Genomic DNA, 19711 nt, shown 5'->3' with positions numbered 1-19711 from the left:
GTCCATTTCCTGTTGACGGGGAACCCTTTTAGGGCGGGACACTCACGGTGAGCAGGTAGATGAGGTCCATGTTGGGTTCCACCTGGGCTGCGGCACTCTGCAGGGACACCAGCTCGTTGAAGGTGAGGTAGAGCTGGTGCATCTTTACGATGTTCACCTTGTCGTCGTCCACCCAGTCGGAGAAGACCACGTGCACGGCGATCAGGTCCTTCAGGTGGACTCCCAGGATGGGGACCTTGAAGCCTTCGGAGTCTGTGAACGCCTTGCGGTAAGCACAGTAGTTCCCATTGGAGGAGACCAGCTCCGTCATCTCATTCCAGATCTGACGTGGAGGGGTAAGATGTCAGGAAGTGGAGGACAGCATAGTTATTAGGGTAATAACCATTACAGCTGACATAACGTGTCATAACCAGTCATAACACTATCTCAACCCATATATTACCCCTGCTATCACAACCCATATATTTACACCTGTTGTGACATATATTGCGTTATTTTAAGGCTGGTTATGACACCTACATAAGAGTGCCAAACCCCACATTTATTTAAATGTGTTTTTTCCCTGGCAAAAAGTTTCCTTTCCTTTGAAATTTTGTTTCTTAAATCTTTTGTTGTTGTTGTAGTAATGAATTCTTTAGAGTCATGTTTTTTCCCCTCATAGCTTAATAAATAACTTGTAGAAAAGACACTTTATGACACTCATGGAGCCTCATGACCATCCTGTGTCACTTTACCTGGACTAAGAAAATACACTTTATGACACTGTCAAGAAGCATTATGACCATCAGAATCATATAAGCCAGATAGACCTGTCACGTACATGCCCTTATATCAGTCATCAGTCAAAAGGTGGGTGAATTCTCCTGCTCCTGAAATCTGCTCCTGCATTCATCCCAGTCATCAGCAACAGAGCATTGGGGTAGGTGCATGTCTGACATCAATGTATGCGCAATTACAATGAGAACGTCATATGGTCAATTAAAGAAACATATATAACATAAGTATACTGTTGACACGCAGGCTATGGTGTAATGGAATGTTTTGCCTTGTGTTTTGTGGGTTGTGACACTTATATGTATGTATCATAACCAGCCATAAAATAACGCAATATGTGTCACAACAGGTTTAAATATATGTGTCATGACAGTGTTATGACCATAGTATAACAGGCTATGACAAGTTATGTTGGCTGTTATGACATAACAGTTATGATGCTGTGTGTCAAGTAAAGTGTTACTGATATTAGATACAGTACCGAAAAGATACAGAGCGAGCTACATGACAGCAATCGATACAATACAGATGGTATCAAATGTAACATCAAATGCCAGGAAATTAGGACGGTATCAATTCTGTGTGGTGTCCTTTCTGAAACCATCCCCACATGGTAGATGATTAATTGGTCTAAATGTATCCTTGGCAGATGCTAAATGAATACGACCATGATCTAAAGTAAGCGAAAAGGTAGAATCACATCAGATGATATTAGTGAGGCTGTGACAGAGCAGAGGTAGGCGTGCGTGCTGACCTTGGTGACCTCGGGAGCCAGATGCGAGTGGGTCTCCTTCAGACGAGAGATGGAGCTGTGACTCAGACCTCCCACCACGGCCATCAGCGTATTAAAGTTCTGCAGTTGGAGGAGTTTCTGAAGGACAGAGTGGCATGGAACAAAGTGGAAGAGAAGGAGAGAGAGGAGTTAGAGGGAGATGGAGAGAGGGATAGATAGAGCGAGAGCAAATGAGGAAGAGAAATACAAATTACAATTTAAAAAAACGAACATACCTAAAACAACTTTATTCCAATATAGTATCTAAAGCAACATACACCAACATCAATGAATCTCTCTTTACATCAGGGGAACATGCTGTAACATCTTATTTAAAAAATGTCAGAAGCTTTGCCTGTAAAAAACTACAAACAAAGAGCCCTCTTGAGTTGAACAGACTCGCTTCTGCATTAACTGAGAAATTGCCTTCATAAATGGACATGAGTATGGTTGCTAGTCATTAGTCTTCTGAATAATTCCTTTATCTAATTCCTTGTAGATGATAATGGAGGGAGAAGCCCCTGGTATCTGATCAGATTAAGAGGCCCAACAGCATGCATGATGCTTAATGTCACCCCCTGCCCCCCAGCAATTAGACATGGAGAATCGCATGAATCGAGATGAGACAGTGTTATTGCTAGAGGGAAGCCCTGTTCTTACGTCAGATAGCGCAACGATTCCTCCTGCATTGATCCGTCTCGTTTCTCACAAAGAGCAAAGGGATGGATCAAAAGGTATTCAATTACAATGTGCCATCATATCATCACTTTTCAAAAATACTGGGTGCGTTCGAGTTGTAAGGTTACTTGTGTAATGAATCTTGTGAAAGCTCTTGTGGATTAATGTTGAGAAACGTTATGATACGCAGCTTGTTAAACAGCATTAAGAAATACCATTTCTCACCATAAGCTATAAGACTAGACTTAAATTGCTGATAAAGATACATAAGGAAAGCATAGAGAGGAAGCCTTTCTATAAGAGAAAATAAAAGCATGTGTGGGCAGCAGTAGCTTTTAATGAGCGGAGGGTGTTTGTGATCTAATTGACAATGTTCCAGTTTCATTGATACAGACGATTTAATGCAAGCCAGGCTCAGCTAACTGTCTGATTAATATACGGTACATGCTTCATATTGAACCATGAGTCCCTCTAGCTTCCTCTGTTGTTCCTTCTCCTTCGGGATGTTCACATACTTATAATGAGAGATTTTCTGAACATGGAGGCGAAAGAAACCGCCTATTTATTTCAAGCGTTACAGTGCCGTACTTTTAATGAGAATTTATGCCTCGAGAAATTGCCCCGACCTCCTTTACAGTTGCTTGTGTCAGAGTGGGCGGGTTTTACACTCATCAGAGAAACTAAATTGTGAGGAGTTTTGGAATATAGGATGTAAGTGGAGAGGTGGGGAGAGTGAAGCAGCGTGAACCAGCAACGCCCCAGCTGTCAGAGAGAGACAGAGATAGAAAAAGAAAGAGAGAAGAAAATAAAAAACACCCACTAATAAACACTGTGGTAATATGAAGGAGCAGACTTTAAATGTTCAGATTGAACCTTTTAGGGCCCTCTAATGGCACTGTCCTGTACGACTTTTTTTTTAAATGATCATTTATTTATTTATCATTTATTTGGTCGTTTCATTTTGAGGAGGCTGTCACATTGTGTCATGACAGGCTTCTTGGGCAGTTAAACGGGGAAATGCATGAGCCCAGTTGAGGGACGAGTGTCTCGTAAGAGTGATGCCACCTGACGTAAGACAATGCTGTGCTTATCTATTCATGCAGCATAATGGACAAGTCTTCCATCTACACTCTTTATGCTCCCTGCATCCTTATTCCCAATTCAACCGTTGCCCTAACCCTAAATATGGGGTAAGTAACAATACATGGTACACAGAAATAATGACACAGTTAATAAGTGCACTGTAATGTAAAGTGTTACCATCAAACCTACAACTAGGAAGTGCTCTCTTCCTACCTGGGCCACGTTGATGTATTTGGTGATGACCTCAGCACGGTGTTGGGGTGTCAGCTTACTGAGCACCATGAGTTGAACCCACTGGGACACTCCGTTGAACAGGGCGATGGAGCGCTCCAGTGTTGGGTTATCCACCAGACATCCGTGCATTACATAGCTTTGGTAGTCTGTGAACTGGGTTTGGGGGTTGGAGAAAGGGAGAGTTAGTGTCCATGGCATGTACAGTCGGCTGAGTAGATAACACAGACGTCATTGGCATATACTGTGCCCTACGTAAACTGGTGAATTTACACGTGAACTACCCAGCAAATAAAACTAACTGAAATGTAGAGCAAACGTATCTAAGAACATACTCTGTGGTGGTGCGCAATTAGCCTGGGGACGAGGTTAGTTGACAGCCAAAGCTTTGTTCTTGTACTTAGTAACAGTACTAGAGGGGCTAAAAAGAGTTCTGTGGAAAAAGTACTCTTGGGAAAGAGTCTTGAGGAATGTCCCACACAGGGGTTAGATAGGGAAGAAAAGGCCCCAGCAGGTGGATGGGTTCTCAGGCCAAGAGTCTTTTTCCACCGGGGACACTCACTGATATCCTCCTGATGGACTTGTACTCCAGGAACGTGAGGTGTTCAGCCAGCTCCATGGGCTCTAGGTGGTCAAATAGGAGTGAGGCTTTGCCCTTCTTGGCCTGCTTCTTCCTCTGGGTCAGCTTTCTCATCCAGTCATATGATGGACTAGAAAGAAATACACACAATCTGTTGAAACTTGTGACTGTGTGTGACTGTGTGTGACTGTGTGTGACTGTGTGTGTGTGTGTGTGTGTGTGTCCGCACGTCCTTGGGTAGTCCCTCACATGGTGGAGATGTCAATGAGTTTGAAGTGTTCCTCACAGCCCAGCTGAGCCGCCACGTCTCTGAACTCCTCAGTGAGGCGAATAAGGCCCAGGTCCAGATTAAACTCTGCAGGGAACACCGTAATCCAGTACCTAAGAACACACACACAGCACAGCGGAATGGCTGATTTAACACATACGATATGTTGACTGTTTGCATGTGTACATTATGGCTGAACATCATAGTGTGTAGCCCCAAGCACCAGTGCCTGTTGTAAATGAAGGATTCACAATGATATTATAGTCTCTCTCAGAGGGCAAAGGCAGACATGAGGGGGACTGACCCTGCACAAGGACTGCTGGGGTCTCCTTGCGCAGTGAGTAGTAGTAGTGTGATGTAGTGAGATGGACAAGTCCAGCAGATAGTCATAAATGTGGCCTAAATCTTTCTCTAGCCAACAAATCATGTTTTCTTAATCTGGAAACAACAAATGAATACAAAGAACCAATAGCATTATACTCCTTTAACAAGTGAATGGCCATTGTGGTATTCCCCCTTCAGATTAAAATTAACTGCAAAATAACATGAACTTTAGGATGGCCATCGTTACAGTAGATAACATTACATTCAGATGATTTACTTAGTCCTTGAATTTCATATCAAGGTTGCACACAAAATAGTGGGACATATATAATGAATTGGCAGACATTGGTGAAGGGGTTTACCCGTGAAATGAGAGTTTGAGTATTCTGTTAAAGATTGCCTGAGGACTTTTCTGGGTAAGTAATGGATCACAAGACTCCTGAGTCATTGAACGCTTTTGCCCCAAACAATATCTCCACTTCAGATGGCTGGCAGTGGCCCACGTCACATGAGGACAGCCACTGGCTGTCACTTCCAATGACATCATCTCATCCCTCATTGCACCAGCCAGTCAGTCACAGAGCCCCGAGAGAGGAGCACAACATTTTCAGCCGAGGGGGCGGGTTGCCTAGCAATAAAAAACATCTTCAATACTAATAAAGAGCTCCGAAGCTCCTGGGTATGAAGTAGTGTTTTTTCTTTTTACCTCATTAAATAGCAGATCTTCAGTCTCGTTCTTTGGCACTCATCTCCCTGGCAGTCACGGTATGTGGGCTTGTGTCAAGGACAGTTTAGCACTTTTTGAAGACATTTCCCGAAGCCCCATTACAAATGGACACCAGTCCCCATTTCCAACAACCCTCATCCCCTCCCAAAAAACACAACAATAAAAAACATCTTTCACGAGAAGCAGCTGTAGATTTATTAGTTGGACAAAAGGTCTCCACTCATGAAGAATAACTAAAGTGTTCAGAGAGGAATGCCCAGTATCTGGAAATAAAAACAATGGAAGTTCAGGCCATGTGATGAACCTCTCCACCACTGCATGTGTGCATTCTCTAAATAACTGTTACTGGGCCAATGTTTTCCCTCCTCGAACCATTGAAATAGAGATCTTAGAAGTAGCTTTGGAGAGGCCTTGGGCAGGGAGCCATGTATGCTGCGTAGCCTGTCTGCTATCACCTTCAAAGGAACACAGCTGTTTCTCTGCCCAGGATCCAGTCACAAGCATGCAGCAGAGCAGACAAACCCCTGCCTTCTCTGTAGTACTTTGGAACTCTCCCAGCATGGAGGGTCACGATGGATGCATATTGGATGTATACATGACTGTGAAAAACACACAATCAGTTGCTCTCCTACTCTCAAGAAGACCGAAGAAATACTCTCATGGGCTAACTCACAAACAATGAGGTGAATCCATGAGAGATACAAATATAAGTACTGTGTATTAGGTACTGAAGGACAAATATAAGTACTGTGTATTAGGTACTGAAGGACAAAGATAAGTACTGTATATTTTGTTGGGTTAAAGCAAAAGCAAAAAGTGAGAGTAAAGGCAGAATAGTGCCTTTGTATTCTGTCACATGGAAGAGACTATCTGCTCTGGCTCTCGTCATACCGCATGGAAAATGTAGAATTTGCCACAAACTGGTCCCGGGTCACATATTTTTAAGATTAAGATTGGAGGTAGGTTTATCTCTAATCTGATTCTAGATCTGCGCTTAGGGGCAACTTCCATCTGAATCACCACAGCCATTACTCCAACCAACAGCAGGGAAAAGATGGGGGGGGTGGTTCATCAGTCATCAGTGGAGAGGCCTGACGCCAGGCAGAGTAATATCTCAGGGTCATGGTGTATGATGGAAGCAAAGAGTTCAGAGAATAAGGCGTTCCCTGTTGAGTGGTCGTCTGAAGACCACGCACGCGACAACAAACCACTTAGTGGTATGGAGTCTCCAGGAAAACACCGTCCAGAACCTTGCTAACTGAATCAGATTCAAATGCAGTCATGACGCACTAGATACAAATCATACAGAGAAATAGGACACTATTAGGTATCGATTCGATCCAGGTTGCACTTCCTTTGAAGCGGTTCTTTATCTCGAACATTGCTCTCAAATGCATTTGCACTTAAGGAACATGTCTAATTCTTCCTGATGTTATGTTCAGACAATCTGCATTAACCCAGAGCTTTGCGATCAACCAGTCATAATTGGTTGCTAGAAATGACAGAGTTGACTGATATACTGTCCCTTAAAATAAACAAGCGTTTGTATACTCAGGAAAAGTCAGTTAGTTAGTGTCGCACCACCCAGAAAATACATTTGGCACAGTCAGGGAACACAGCATTCCATAGCGTCCATATTGTATACTCTGCCATATCTTAACACTACCAGAAAGGCTCAAAATGGCATATGACCATTGTTCTTTGTTGTTCTGGTGTGAATCCACATAAAGGATATATCATGAGCAGCTTCCCAGCCAGCTCTTTGGACGTGACGTACCAGCGGTGCATCAGCAGCAGGGTGCGAGGGAGCTGGTTGGACTGCAACTCACCATTGTCATCTGTGGAGAGTGATCACACCATAGAAGAGGAACAATTAGAACACCTACAGTATCTATATCTCCATGGATCACATCACACACCACTAAGATAGCTTCCCCACTGTGCTTCTGTGATTGGTCACTCACCAAAAGCCTGGATGCAGGCATCCAGTAGCGTGTTGAGGGGGGCTGCCTTCCCCAGCATTGATGATCCCATGGTTCCGCGGGGGGACTCCTCACAGATACGGGTTCACGCCCCCGGAGCAGGAGAACACATGGTACACCTCCACACCTGGAGGTCAGGGGTCAAAGCCTGCTTAGGAGCTCTCTATGAGAAGAGACGACACATGGATGCATCTAGATGTCAGCTTACGCTAAGCAAACATTGCTTAGATCTCTTTTTAAGATTCTTGTAAACACATAAGATATGGTTGTGGATGTTGTTTATTCATAAAGCACACAATCGGAATTTGTGTTCTAACTGTGTGGACACATACTAAATCCACCAGGCATATTTCCTTTTACAATACATACCACCACTACATGGATGCTGTACTAGGTTTTCCAATAAACTACAGTGTCTAGTGAAATGAGGTGATTTCTCCAGCGTCCAGCGTTCTCCAGCGTGATTTCTCCAGCGTCATCTCCTCCATGCTCTTCACTTCTTCAATACCCCCTCACCATCTCCCACAGCACGTTTCTGATCCCCACATCTGCAGGAGTGGGACCATCTTCTGAGAACTCCCATGGCAGCCATACATTTTTTATGACTTTCCGATGTGCTCAGTGGGTGGTACCACTAACAGCTCATGATTCCATACAAATTGCATAATTTCTGGCCCAGTAAGCCGGACAAGACTATATCTGTCTACAATGGGACTGGGTTTATGTAATCTGGATACAGTGGTTTCTCTCTCTGCCTGATGAATATCAGTGATTGTCAGTTCATACAATATCACCACTGATGCCAACACAAAGTAAGTTAAGTACAGAAAAGGACATTTCAGGATGTTATTCTAGGGTTTTAGATTTCCAGATGAGATTTTACGACACAACAATAAAGGTTGAAATAGCAGAGCAAGTTGTCTGTAGTGATGACAGAGGTGGCGTCATTGGTAGGTTTGGTCGGTTGTTTAGGAAAGTGTTGCTGATTGGGATTGGTTGAGATTGGCCTGAGCCTCGAAGCAAAACAAATCATCAACCAGTGAATAAGGATTAGAGGTGCTTTGTGGGAGCAGGGGACCAAGTCCCTGTTGATTTGGAACTTGTTAATGGTTTTGTGTGTAATCTGTTGCCGTCACCTTGGTGAGGTGCAAACAAGACGTCATCCACAAGCCTTGTAATTGATTGTGCGACACTTATGTCAATATCATAACTAGTGCAATTGGTGGGGGTTAGGGTCAGGAGTAGGATGTGTGTGTGTGTCTGTGTGTGTGTCTGTGTGTGTGTGCGCATGTTTTTCTGGAAATGAATCAAGCCCTTGTCCCTTGACTGTAAGGAGATTAGTGAACTCTATCTGCAGACGGAGTTGATAATATCTTAGATGTTGAATGTGTTACCATACTGACTAGTATGTATCCCTCAGTTATGATTCATATTTGTTTGTGTTAAAATGAATGACGTCCATGGCCTTGACTGAAGGCAACCTTTCTTAAGGCTCTATTCAACCAGATCCGCTTTAGCTGACATCTGCATAGCGGTTGTTTTGGTGGTGTTGGAGGTGGGACTGCATTAGAGCTGTCAAATCCACAAGTGGCTCCTGGCATTATACCTAAAGCGGACATTGCCATTGGCTGCACTGAGTCGCATTAAGAGAAATCCCATGCAACCTTGTCTACAAATTCCAACATTGGAATGTGAGATGTAATCTGGACATCGATGAGGCTTATGTAAATCCTCATTATTTTGTTTAATGATTTTCAATTTGAGCATCATTATTTCTATATAGCCTGGGAGTGGGACGGGTGTGGCTTCGTGACAATGATCAAGAGTAGCTGCTCACCGATTTCGCAGCTCCAACACAGTTACATCTCCAAAACACCAGCTATGCGGGAGTCGATGATCGCCAATTCAAGCTTGATCGATTTGAATCTAGGACTTAATTAAGACTCGGGACAAACATAAATCAAGGCATAGTACCCAAAAATGTATAGAATTTGCATTGCAATCCTATCTCAAGCCTCCTACCTATCACATTTTGAGATGCATTTGAAATATAAACTGATGTACACATACTGTATGTGCATTGATATATTGATGAATACACAAAGAACGCCTGCTCTTTCCATGACAGACTGACCAGGTGAATCCAGGTAAAAGCTATGATCCTTTATTGATGTCTCTTGTTAAATCCACTTCAATCAGTGTGGATGTCCGTGTAGATTGAAGGGGAGGAGACAGGTTAAAGAAGGATTTTTAAGACAATTGAGTCATTGATTGTGTATGTGTGTCATTCAGAGGGTGAATGGGCAGGACAAAAGATTTAGGTGCCTTTGAATGGGGTATGGTAATAGATGCCAGGCGCACCGGTTTGAGTGTGTCAAGAACTGCAACACTGCTGGGTTTTTTACACTCAACAGTTTCTCATGTGTATCAAGAATGGTCCACCACCAAAAGGACATCCAGCCAACTTGGTACAAATGTGGGAAGCATTGGAGTCAACATGGGCCAGCATCCCTGTGGAACGCTTTCAATATCTTGTAGAGTCCATGCCCCGACGAATTGAAGCTGTTCTGAGGGCAAAAGGGGTTGCAACTGAATATCAGGACGATGTTCCTAATATTTTATACACTCAGTGTAGGTCAATAGTCTATGCAGAGGGAAGAGCAAATGCATGAGGAAGATTTGATCAACATTCAACTAGGTGGAAATTAAGTGTGTACAGTATCTGTTACGTTATTCCCTAGCCAATAGTGTATCACTGCACTGAAACAAAACAGCCGATGCCTGGTGCCAAAATGGACACCATGGCAGGTATGCCCGAGCTTGTTTAGCTCAAGCAATTACAGTTGATTAATAAGCGTTAAATGTCCTAACAGCAGCACTCCTCACAGATAAGATCTTTCTGAAGCACCACTGTTTTTCATCATGATTTGCAACGTGATCTCCACTACATGGACGTGTATGTATTGAAGCAACTACGAAAGCCATAAAAAATGTATATAAAATCCTCTGTTTTTTTGTGCAGAGAAGATTTCTACCTCTTATTCTGTTTATTAAACCTCCAATTCCCTGTGCAGTCACACAGTTTGACCCTCTACAGCTGGGCACAAAGCCAGTGTCCAGATAAATGGAAAAAGCCATGCAGCCTTGGAGGGTCACACTTCAATAAGTTGAGACGGGCACTGATAAATTAACAACCAAAGGTCTGCAACTCCACTACTGCTCTGACTCCAGATATACCATACATGTTGTGCTCATCTGTGACTCTGAGTTGAAGTTCACATTGTCAACTTCAGAAAACCTTCCAAATGCATGTGATGAGCTTATTGGTCAAAACGGTTGTAAACACAAAGTTGTACGGTAGTGTCCTGACATAAACTCAAACCTCAGCTTCTAGAAGGACGCGTCAGTCAGCAGAATGACTCTCTGCTGTACATTCTGTTCTGATTACAAAGTGCCGAGACAGACAGAACCAACATCATCACCTGTCAAATGGAAAATAAATGTTTTCCCAGGCACATTACATGATATGCCATTTAGCAGCCGCTTTTATCCAAACCGACTCGCAGTCATGCTTGCATACATTTTACGGACTGGTGGTCCTGGGAATCAAACCCACAATCCTGGCATTGCAAGCACCATGCTCTACCAACTGAGTTAGAAGACTACATGACCTCCCACTGGACACAGACGTCAATTCAACATCTATTCCAAGTTGGGTCAATGCACACTATGTATACACACAAGGACACCACTTCAAATTAGTGGATTCGGCTATTTCAGCCACACCCGTTGCTTACAGGTCTATTCAACTTGAGCACAGAGCCATGCAATCTCCATAGACACACATTGGCAGTAGAATGTACTTACAGAAGAGCTCAGTGACTTTCAATGTGGCACTGTCATAGGGTGTCACCTTTCCACCTTTCTGTCCTCGGTAGCAATACTCACTACCGAGTTCCAAACTGCCTCTGAAAGCAACGTCAGCATAAGAATTGTTCGTCGGGAGCTTCATGAAATGGATTTCCATGGCTGAGCAGCGGGAATCTGGAATCTGGGTTTGGCGGATGCCAGGAGAACGCTACCTGCCCCAATGCATAGGGACAACTGTAAAGTTTGGTGGAGGAGGAATAATGATCTGGGGCTGTTTTTCATGGTTCAGGCCGAGCCTTTTAGTTCCAGTGAAGGGAAATCTTAACGCTACAGCATACAATGACATTCTATATACGAATATGTGCTTCCAACTTTGTGGCAACAGTTTGGGGAAGGCCCTTTCCTGTTTCAGTATGACAATGCCCCCATGCACAAAGCGAGGTCCATACAGTAATGGTTCATTGAAATCGGTGTGGAAGAACTTGACTGGCCTGTACAGAGTCCTGACCTCAACCCCATCAGCAACCACAGCTAATGAAGTCACTGAAACTCTTAACAAAGAGTTGCAGTCTGTTTTGGAATGGGTGGCCAGTAATAAACTGGTCCTAAACATCTCTAAAACTAACAGTATTGTATTTAGTACAAATCATTCCCTAAGCTTTAGACCTCAGCTGAATCTGGTAATGAATGATGTGGCTGTTGAACAAGTTGAGACTAAATTATTGGTGTTACCTGTAAACTGTCATGGTCAAAACATATACACTACCATTCAAAAGTTTGGAGTCACTTAGAAATGTCCTTGTTTTTGAAAGAAAAACACATTTTTTGTTCATTAAAATAACATCACATTGATCAGAAATACAGTGTAGACATTGTTAATGTTGTAAATGACTATTGTAGCTGGAAACAGCAGATTTTTTATGGAATATCTACATAGGCGTACAGAGGCCCATTATCAGCAACCATCACTACAGTGTTCCAATGGCACGTTGTGTTAGCTCATCCAAGTTTATCATTTTAAAAGGCTAATTGATCATTAGAACACCCTTTCGCAATTATATTAGCACAGCTGAAAACTGTTGTGCTGATTAAAGAGGCAATAAAACTGGCCTTCTTTAGACTAGTTGAGTATCTGGAGCATCAGCATTTGTGGGTTCGATTACAGGCTCAAAATGTCCAGAAACAAAGTACTTTCTTCTGAGAAATTAAAGCTATTCCATGCGAGAAATTGCCAAGAAACTGAAGATCTCGTACAACGCTGTGAACTTCTCCCTTCACAGAACATCACAAACTGGCTCTAACCAGAATAGAAAGAGGAGTGGGAGGCCCCGGTACACAACTGAGCAAGAGGACAAGTACATTAGTGTCTGGTTTGAGAAACAGATGCCTAAACATCAACAGTGAAGAGGCGACTCCGAGATGCTGGCCTTCTAGGCAGAGTTCAAAGAAAATGCCACATCTCAGACTGGCCAATAAAAAGAAAAGATTTAGATGGGCAAATGAACACAGACACTGGACAGAGGAACTCTGCCTAGAAGGCCAGCATCCCAGAGTCGCCTCTTCACTGTTGGCATTGAAACTATCTAACATGATGTAGTCCATGACACCAAATTACTGTTTAGCTTGTGGTCCAGGGGTTAACATCCCTTATATCTTCTATATACACCCATGATATTATTGGTCTTTGAATAGTGATGTAAAACATAGCCAGGCACGTTAAGAGCACCCTCTGGGTGCTTAGATTACATGCTACATGTCACAGAGCCCTAAGCTCTGAGCTCAGATCAACAGCATCAAATGTGAGCAGTATATTGTTGCACAGCAGTATGGTATCTCAATGACATGCTAAAATACATCAACAATAAATTACCACAAAAATACCTTCTAAAATTTCTCCTCAACTAAATATCTTGTACAACCTGTCTTCAACCAAATACCTTTCAAAACCTCTCTGTAACCAAACGTCTTCTCCAACCAGAGAGAGACATCCAGGGCTGATTGGTTAACCTCACAGGGGCAGTGATGTACAGAACTGTGCAACATGGCTCCTTACATGAAGAGTCTGCTGCCCTGTGCTTCCACACCTCTAAGAGGATATGAATCAATGAATCGATTAGTTGTCTGTTAGGTGGTAATCAGGCATCCCTACTCTCCAAAGGGACACCCAATGATTCCTCCACAGCTTAACCCCAAACAGCCAACGAGATGCCAAATAACAGGAAGTCAGGGAATACGAGGCTCAGGCTGCATCTCATTCCACAGATAATTCCTCCCTTCTATACCACCTTAGTCACTCCCCTTGTCCAGATCTGATAGGAGCAGATAGGTGGAAGCAATATGGCGGAAACTAGGTATTGACACCTATTTAGTAATATTGCATATGTGAATGTGAGTGAATGAAGGCAGATGGGAGGGAAATTAAAACATTTCTGGAATGAAAAGCAGCCTTGCTTAAATCTGCATCACTATTCTATAATGCCATCCATACCACAAGTGAAACACGTAGTAGGGAAATAAGAGGGAAAGAAGCTTGTTCTGAAAATGGCCATTCAAATTTAACAGAATGACTTCCTATAAGAAACAAATAAGCCTCAACAGAGCAGGAAAGGGTAATATATTACTTATGACATAATGCTTTAATCTTGTATTTTCATGTATGACTTGTTTCCTATACTTGATTGATTGTTTGGATTTGGACTGCAAAGTCACTTGCCCAAGGCATCCCACCGGGCACAGACATCAGTTCAATGTCTAGTTTTGATTGACATTTTGTTGAGTTTTCAACTAACGTGAATGAAATGAAAAATTCACCATGTCATTGTATTTAGATTAACAGTTGGGTGAAAATTAGACGAAATGAACTTTTGCAAATCCAATCCAGTTTTACACTTTAATTTAACGTCATCACATAGATGGGTTGAATTGACGTGGAAACAACATTGATTCAGCCATTCTTTTCCCTGTGGGACGGTGCTCGTTTGTAAATAAAAGGTTTTATCGAACAAAAATCATTGCTCAGAGTCCTTTGTGGATTCAAAACCGAAGCAGTTTTTTAAACCAAACAATTCTATTTTTCACAGCACTGCCAGGATTTTCCTAATCCTACTGACATAGGTCCCATACGATCGGACTTGGGTGAAGAACGGCTAGAATTGTTTTGCCGATGATAAATGTTCAAATTCCAAGAAAGGGTTTAACGTCTCTTTCTGTGAGTCACTGATTGACAGCAGGTCATCTCTGTGTTTTCCAGGAAGCTTTACCATCGAGACAACTCTCTACACAACATTAACACACTTCAATGGTCATGCTATGTGAGTATAGGTGCATTTGGGCGAAAGAAAAACATTGCACAGTACGAAGAAAAATAGCTATTTCAACACAAATAGTTGTTTCATATAGCAGGTTTAAGACCACTAAAGAAATATGGAACAGTTTGCTATTCTTTATTATTATCAGGAGGATAGGATGAATCCGCTAAAGTAACCTCAATACAAACACACATCTCTACAATCTCAACAACAACCACCATCACCTGACCACCACTGTATTGATGCAAACACCTCAACCCAACCATGTCTCTGAGCTGGCTGAGGTTGCTGGCTGAGGTCATAATAAAAACTGATAACACAATAACAAACCCCTATGTACACACTGAAATACACTAGGGCGAGGATTCAACGCAAGGTGCGTTATACAGCCAACAATGCAGCTTTTAAAGGCATTTTCCTGCACGAAACGGCTGATGCCTGGAGACGAAATGGGCACCACGGCAGATGTACCCAAACAGACCTATTTACTTATTATGGCACGGCATCAGTGAGATTCAAACCTATAATGTTATGTTCTCTATATATAGAATTAGTCCCCTGCGCCAACAGGATGGAGCTAGCATGCCACGTTTTTTTAATTCTCAAAGCTGTTCATTTTAGTCTATTCAAACAGACCCCATTTCAAAGGAAACAAGCACTATTTGTAAGAGCTTGTGACAATGAAGAGTTGCACTGTTAAGAGATTAATAGGCATTTCACAGTAACTTAATGGTAGCTGGTCATCAGGAAGTTAATGTTTAATTTTCAGTAACTTACTGTCAGCTAGTTGCAAATAAGTTATTGATCAATTTGCTTAATGTTGTCATCTGAAAATTCCAGTAACAGTACAGTAAATCACTGGAAGTTAATGTACATTTAACAATAACTTGCTGTTTGCCAGTTAGGTAACATTAAATTCCCAGCAACTTTTTGGGAATGGTGCAGGATAGTTCAATGGGCTTTGGAACATTCTTAACACACAAAAAAATATTGGTATTTCATTACTTTAACAGAATATTTCTTAAAGGTTCATACATGGTTAGATTTATGGCTCTATTAAATCAGATCCGCTTCAGCCAAAATCCGCATAGCGGTTGTTTTGACACTGTCAGAGGTGGAACTGCGTTAGATTGTAGAACTGGAAATGGACAAATGAGGTGATCAACCTTCAACATATCAATAAAACCACTTCAACGGGTACAACACTTCCACTAACGGTTGGCATAGAAACCATGCCCCAAATACTCTAATGAGCCCTGCCAGCATATTGCCCCCACCCTAGAAAATGTACGATAAAAATAGATTGTTAACACAAATACAGCCAATGCCATGTGAGTTCTTATGTGTAACTTATGTGTAACTTTGACCATTTCGTACCCCAGGGAACAACACTGTTGCCAAACTATACTCTTATTTTTGAGAGTGTGTGAAAATATGTTATAGGTAATAAATATGTACCTGGTGGCACTGCAGAAATACTGACACACTCCCCACCTATAGGTTGCAAGTTCAAATCCACAGAGCATTCATGCACACTTTGTGTCCTTGAGAACTACTATTTTTACGTTGGTGTAATCAGATAGTCACACAATTATTGACTTGATATTGGGCAACCTTTAGCAAAGTGCAGAAATGTATTGTTGCCAATAAGTCTGTGGCCAATCTCCATCACACCCACAGATATGGTGGTGTCGCATGACATTTCAGGTTGCTGGCAACCAGGAGGTTGTGAGTTCAAGTCCCAGGAGAGGTTGAGTCCCAAGTGTGCTCACATTACACCATTTTACAAGATTGTACAGCATGTCAAATTACAATAGCTTACCGGCTACGGAGTTGCCGCAAAAATACAGTAAATATAATTTACAAGAGTGTATTTTAATGAGAAAACAGCAGCATACTGTCATTTACAGCAATATCACCTTCACGTTCTCGTATACAGTATACACTTGATTTTTCTCTTGTATTATCACTGACCTGGTGGTGCAGCAGGACATTCAAGAAGTTACCAACCATTAGGTTGCGAGCCAAAATCCGAAGTCAGGGAACAGTGCAGTTAACTGTAGGTTAGAGTAAAACAACAGTACCAAAGATTACAATAAGTATTTGTTACCGTAAAATGACTACAGTAGCATTATTGGTACTGTAAATCAATTATAGTAACAGTATTGGATACCGTAAAATACCGTACGGTAACATACTGCACCTTTTTTTCTGGCTGCCAGTAAGTTACCGTAAAAACAACAGGACATTTTTACAGTGTAGCATCCTGACTTAAACCCAAACCTCAGCTTCTAGAAGGACGTGTCCGTCAGCAGGATGACTCTCTGCTGTACATTCTGTTCTGTCCACACAGTTCAGAGTCGGACAGAAACAACAATCATCACTTGTCAAATGGAAAAGATAACGGACCGGAATAAGGAAAAGTCCTATATACAGTGCCTTGCGAAAGTATTCGGCCCCCTTGAACTTTGCGACCTTTTTCCACATTTCAGGCTTCAAACATAAAGATATAAAACTGTTTTTTTTTGTGAAGAATCAACAACAAGTGGGACACAATCATGAAGTGGAACGACATTTATTGGATATTTCTAACTTTTTTAACAATCAAAAACTGAAAAATTGGGCGTGCAAAATTATTCAGCCCCTTTACTTTCAGTGCAGCAAACTCTCTCCAGAAGTTCAGTGAGGATCTCTGAATGATCCAATGTTGACCTAAATGACTAATGATAAATACAATCCACCTGTGTGTAATCAAGTCTCCGTATAAATGCACCTGCACTGTGATAGTCTCAGAGGTCCGTTAAAAGCGCTGAGAGCATCATGAAGAACAAGGAACACACCAGGCAGGTCCGAGATACTGTTGTGAAGAAGTTTAAAGCCGGATTTGGATACAAAAAGATTTCCCAAGCTTTAAACATCCCAAGGAGCACTGTGCAAGCGATAATATTGAAATGGAAGGAGTATCAGACCACTGCAAATCTACCAAGACCTGGCCGTCCCTCTAAACTTTCAGCTCATACAAGGAGAAGACTGATCAGAGATGCAGCCAAGAGGCCCATGATCACTCTGGATGAACTGCAGAGATCTACAGCTGAGGTGGGAGACTCTGTCCATAGGACAACAATCAGTCGTATATTGCACAAATCTGGCCTTTATGGGAGAGTGGCAAGAAGAAAGCCATTTCTTAAAGATATCCATAAAAAGTGTTGTTTAAAGATTGCCACAAGCCACCTGGGAGACACACCAAACATGTGGAAGAAGGTGCTCTGGTCAGATGAAACCAAAATGGAACTTTTTGGCAACAATGCAAAACGTTATGTTTGGCGTAAAAGCAACACAGCTCATCACCCTGAACACACCATCCCCACTGTCAAACATGGTGGTGGCAGCATCATGGTTTGGGCCTGCTTTTCTTCAGCAGGGACAGGGAAGATGGTTCAAATTGATGGGAAGATGGATGGAGCCAAATACAGGACCATTCTGGAAGAAAACCTGATGGCGTCTGCAAAAGACCTGAGACTGGGACGGAGATTTGTCTTCCAACAAGACAATGATCCAAAACATAAAGCAAAATCTACAATGGAATGGTTCAAAAATAAACATATCCAGGTGTTAGAATGGCCAAGTCAAAGTCCAGACCTGAATCCAATCGAGAATCTGTGGAAAGAACTGAAAACTGCTGTTCACAAATGCTCTCCATCCAACCTCACTGAGCTCGAGCTGTTTTGCAAGGAGGAATGGGAAAAAAATTCAGTCTCTCGATGTGCAAAACTGATAGAGACATACCCCAAGCGACTTACAGCTGTAATCGCAGCAAAAGGTGGCGCTACAAAGTATTAACTTAAGGGGGCTGAATAATTTTGCACGCCCAATTTTTCAGTTTTTGATTTGTTAAAAAAGTTTGAAATATCCAATAAATGTCGTTCCACTTCATGACTGTGTCCCACTTGTTGTTGATTCTTCACAAAAAAAATACAGTTTTATATCTTTATGTTTGAAGCCTGAAATGTGGCAAAAGGTCGCAAAGTTCAAGGGGGCCGAATACTTTCGCAAGGCACTGTACTTCTTTGGAATATGTGTAATTAACAGTTACAGTCCACTAATAATGAGCCCAAGCCAAAATACGATGATCCCTCCCTCTTCCTAGATAATCCCCAAGCCAAATCTCTGATTTAACCTTTTGTGTCCCAGTATTAGAATTCTGCTGCCTTTTATTACATGCTTCAATCTGCCGTATAAAGCATAGGAAAATACCAGCAGTAGGGTCCACTACTCCTCAATATCCATATGAGAAGAACGGATACACTGATGCAGTTGACGTTTCCTCACTCATGCTGGTTTGAATACAGCCGTGCATTGTTGGGGTCAGTTCTGCTATGTTGGGATCAGTTCTGCATGACTTGTACTGTTCGCTCAACAATAAGCAAGTGCCTCCCGGGTGGCGCAGTGGTTAAGGGCGCTGTACTGCAGCGCCAGCTGGCTGTGCCATCAGAGTCCTGGGTTCGCGCCCAGGCTCTGTCGTAACCGGCCGCGACCGGGAGGTCCGTGGGGCGACGCACAATTGGCCTAGCGTCGCCCGGGTTAGGGAGGGCTTGGTCGGTAGGGGTGTCCTTGTCTCATCGCGCACCAGCGACTCCTGTGGCGGGCTGGGCACAGTGTATGCTAACCAAGGTGGCCAGGTGCACGGTGTTTCCTCCGGCGCATTGGTGCGGCTGGCTTCCGGGTTGGACGTGCGCTGTGTTAAGAAGCAGTGCGGCTTGGTTGGGTTGTGTATCGGAGGACGCATGACTTTCAACCTTCGTCTCTCCCGAGCCCGTACGGGAGTTGTAGCGATGAGACAAGATAGTAGCTACTACAACAATTGGATACCACGAAATTGGGGAGAAAAAGGGGTAAAAATTCAAAAAAACAAAATAAAAATAAAAAAACAATAAGCAAATGTTTCTGGCTGGGGTTTGCGCACGCACGCACGCACACACACACACTTCCCAGACCACTAGTGTCACTAGCTCAGCATCAAAGAACCACTCTCTTCCTCAGTTCTGACAGACAACTGTAACACAGAGATGCGAGAGCACATTGCCCTGTTGACCTCTAGCAAAAACAAAACACAG

General features: G+C 42.7%; 1 protein-coding gene across 15 annotated transcripts in view; it reads right to left on the bottom strand.

The window, feature by feature from the left end:
* Positions 1–19711, bottom strand: part of LOC139411253 (RAS guanyl releasing protein 3 (calcium and DAG-regulated)) — a 61821-nt gene that overhangs the window by 13374 nt on the left and 28736 nt on the right. For 7 of the 15 annotated variants that reach the window (XM_071157354.1, XM_071157394.1, XM_071157303.1 and 4 more), the window contains 9 exons: positions 16572–16654; positions 7402–7582; positions 7173–7275; positions 5417–5479; positions 4368–4499; positions 4101–4248; positions 3521–3694; positions 1529–1645; positions 47–322 (listed from right to left, as the gene is read on the bottom strand). In XM_071157354.1, coding sequence (XP_071013455.1) covers positions 47–322; positions 1529–1645; positions 3521–3694; positions 4101–4248; positions 4368–4499; positions 5417–5479; positions 7173–7275; positions 7402–7471 — 1083 coding nt within the window. In that variant the 5' untranslated portion in view covers positions 7472–7582; positions 16572–16654. The remainder of the gene's footprint in view (positions 1–46; positions 323–1528; positions 1646–3520; positions 3695–4100; positions 4249–4367; positions 4500–5416; positions 5480–7172; positions 7276–7401; positions 7583–16571; positions 16655–19711) is intronic. The other 8 variants (XM_071157383.1, XM_071157405.1, XM_071157337.1 and 5 more) reach the window with 2 other exon arrangements.

The sequence above is a fragment of the Oncorhynchus clarkii genome, chromosome 1 (assembly GCF_045791955.1).
Source record: "Oncorhynchus clarkii lewisi isolate Uvic-CL-2024 chromosome 1, UVic_Ocla_1.0, whole genome shotgun sequence".
In the NCBI taxonomy this organism is placed as follows: Eukaryota; Metazoa; Chordata; class Actinopteri; order Salmoniformes; family Salmonidae; genus Oncorhynchus; species Oncorhynchus clarkii.
Note: the sequence above shows the minus strand (reverse complement) of the source record. Positions and strands in the feature narration are given on the sequence as shown.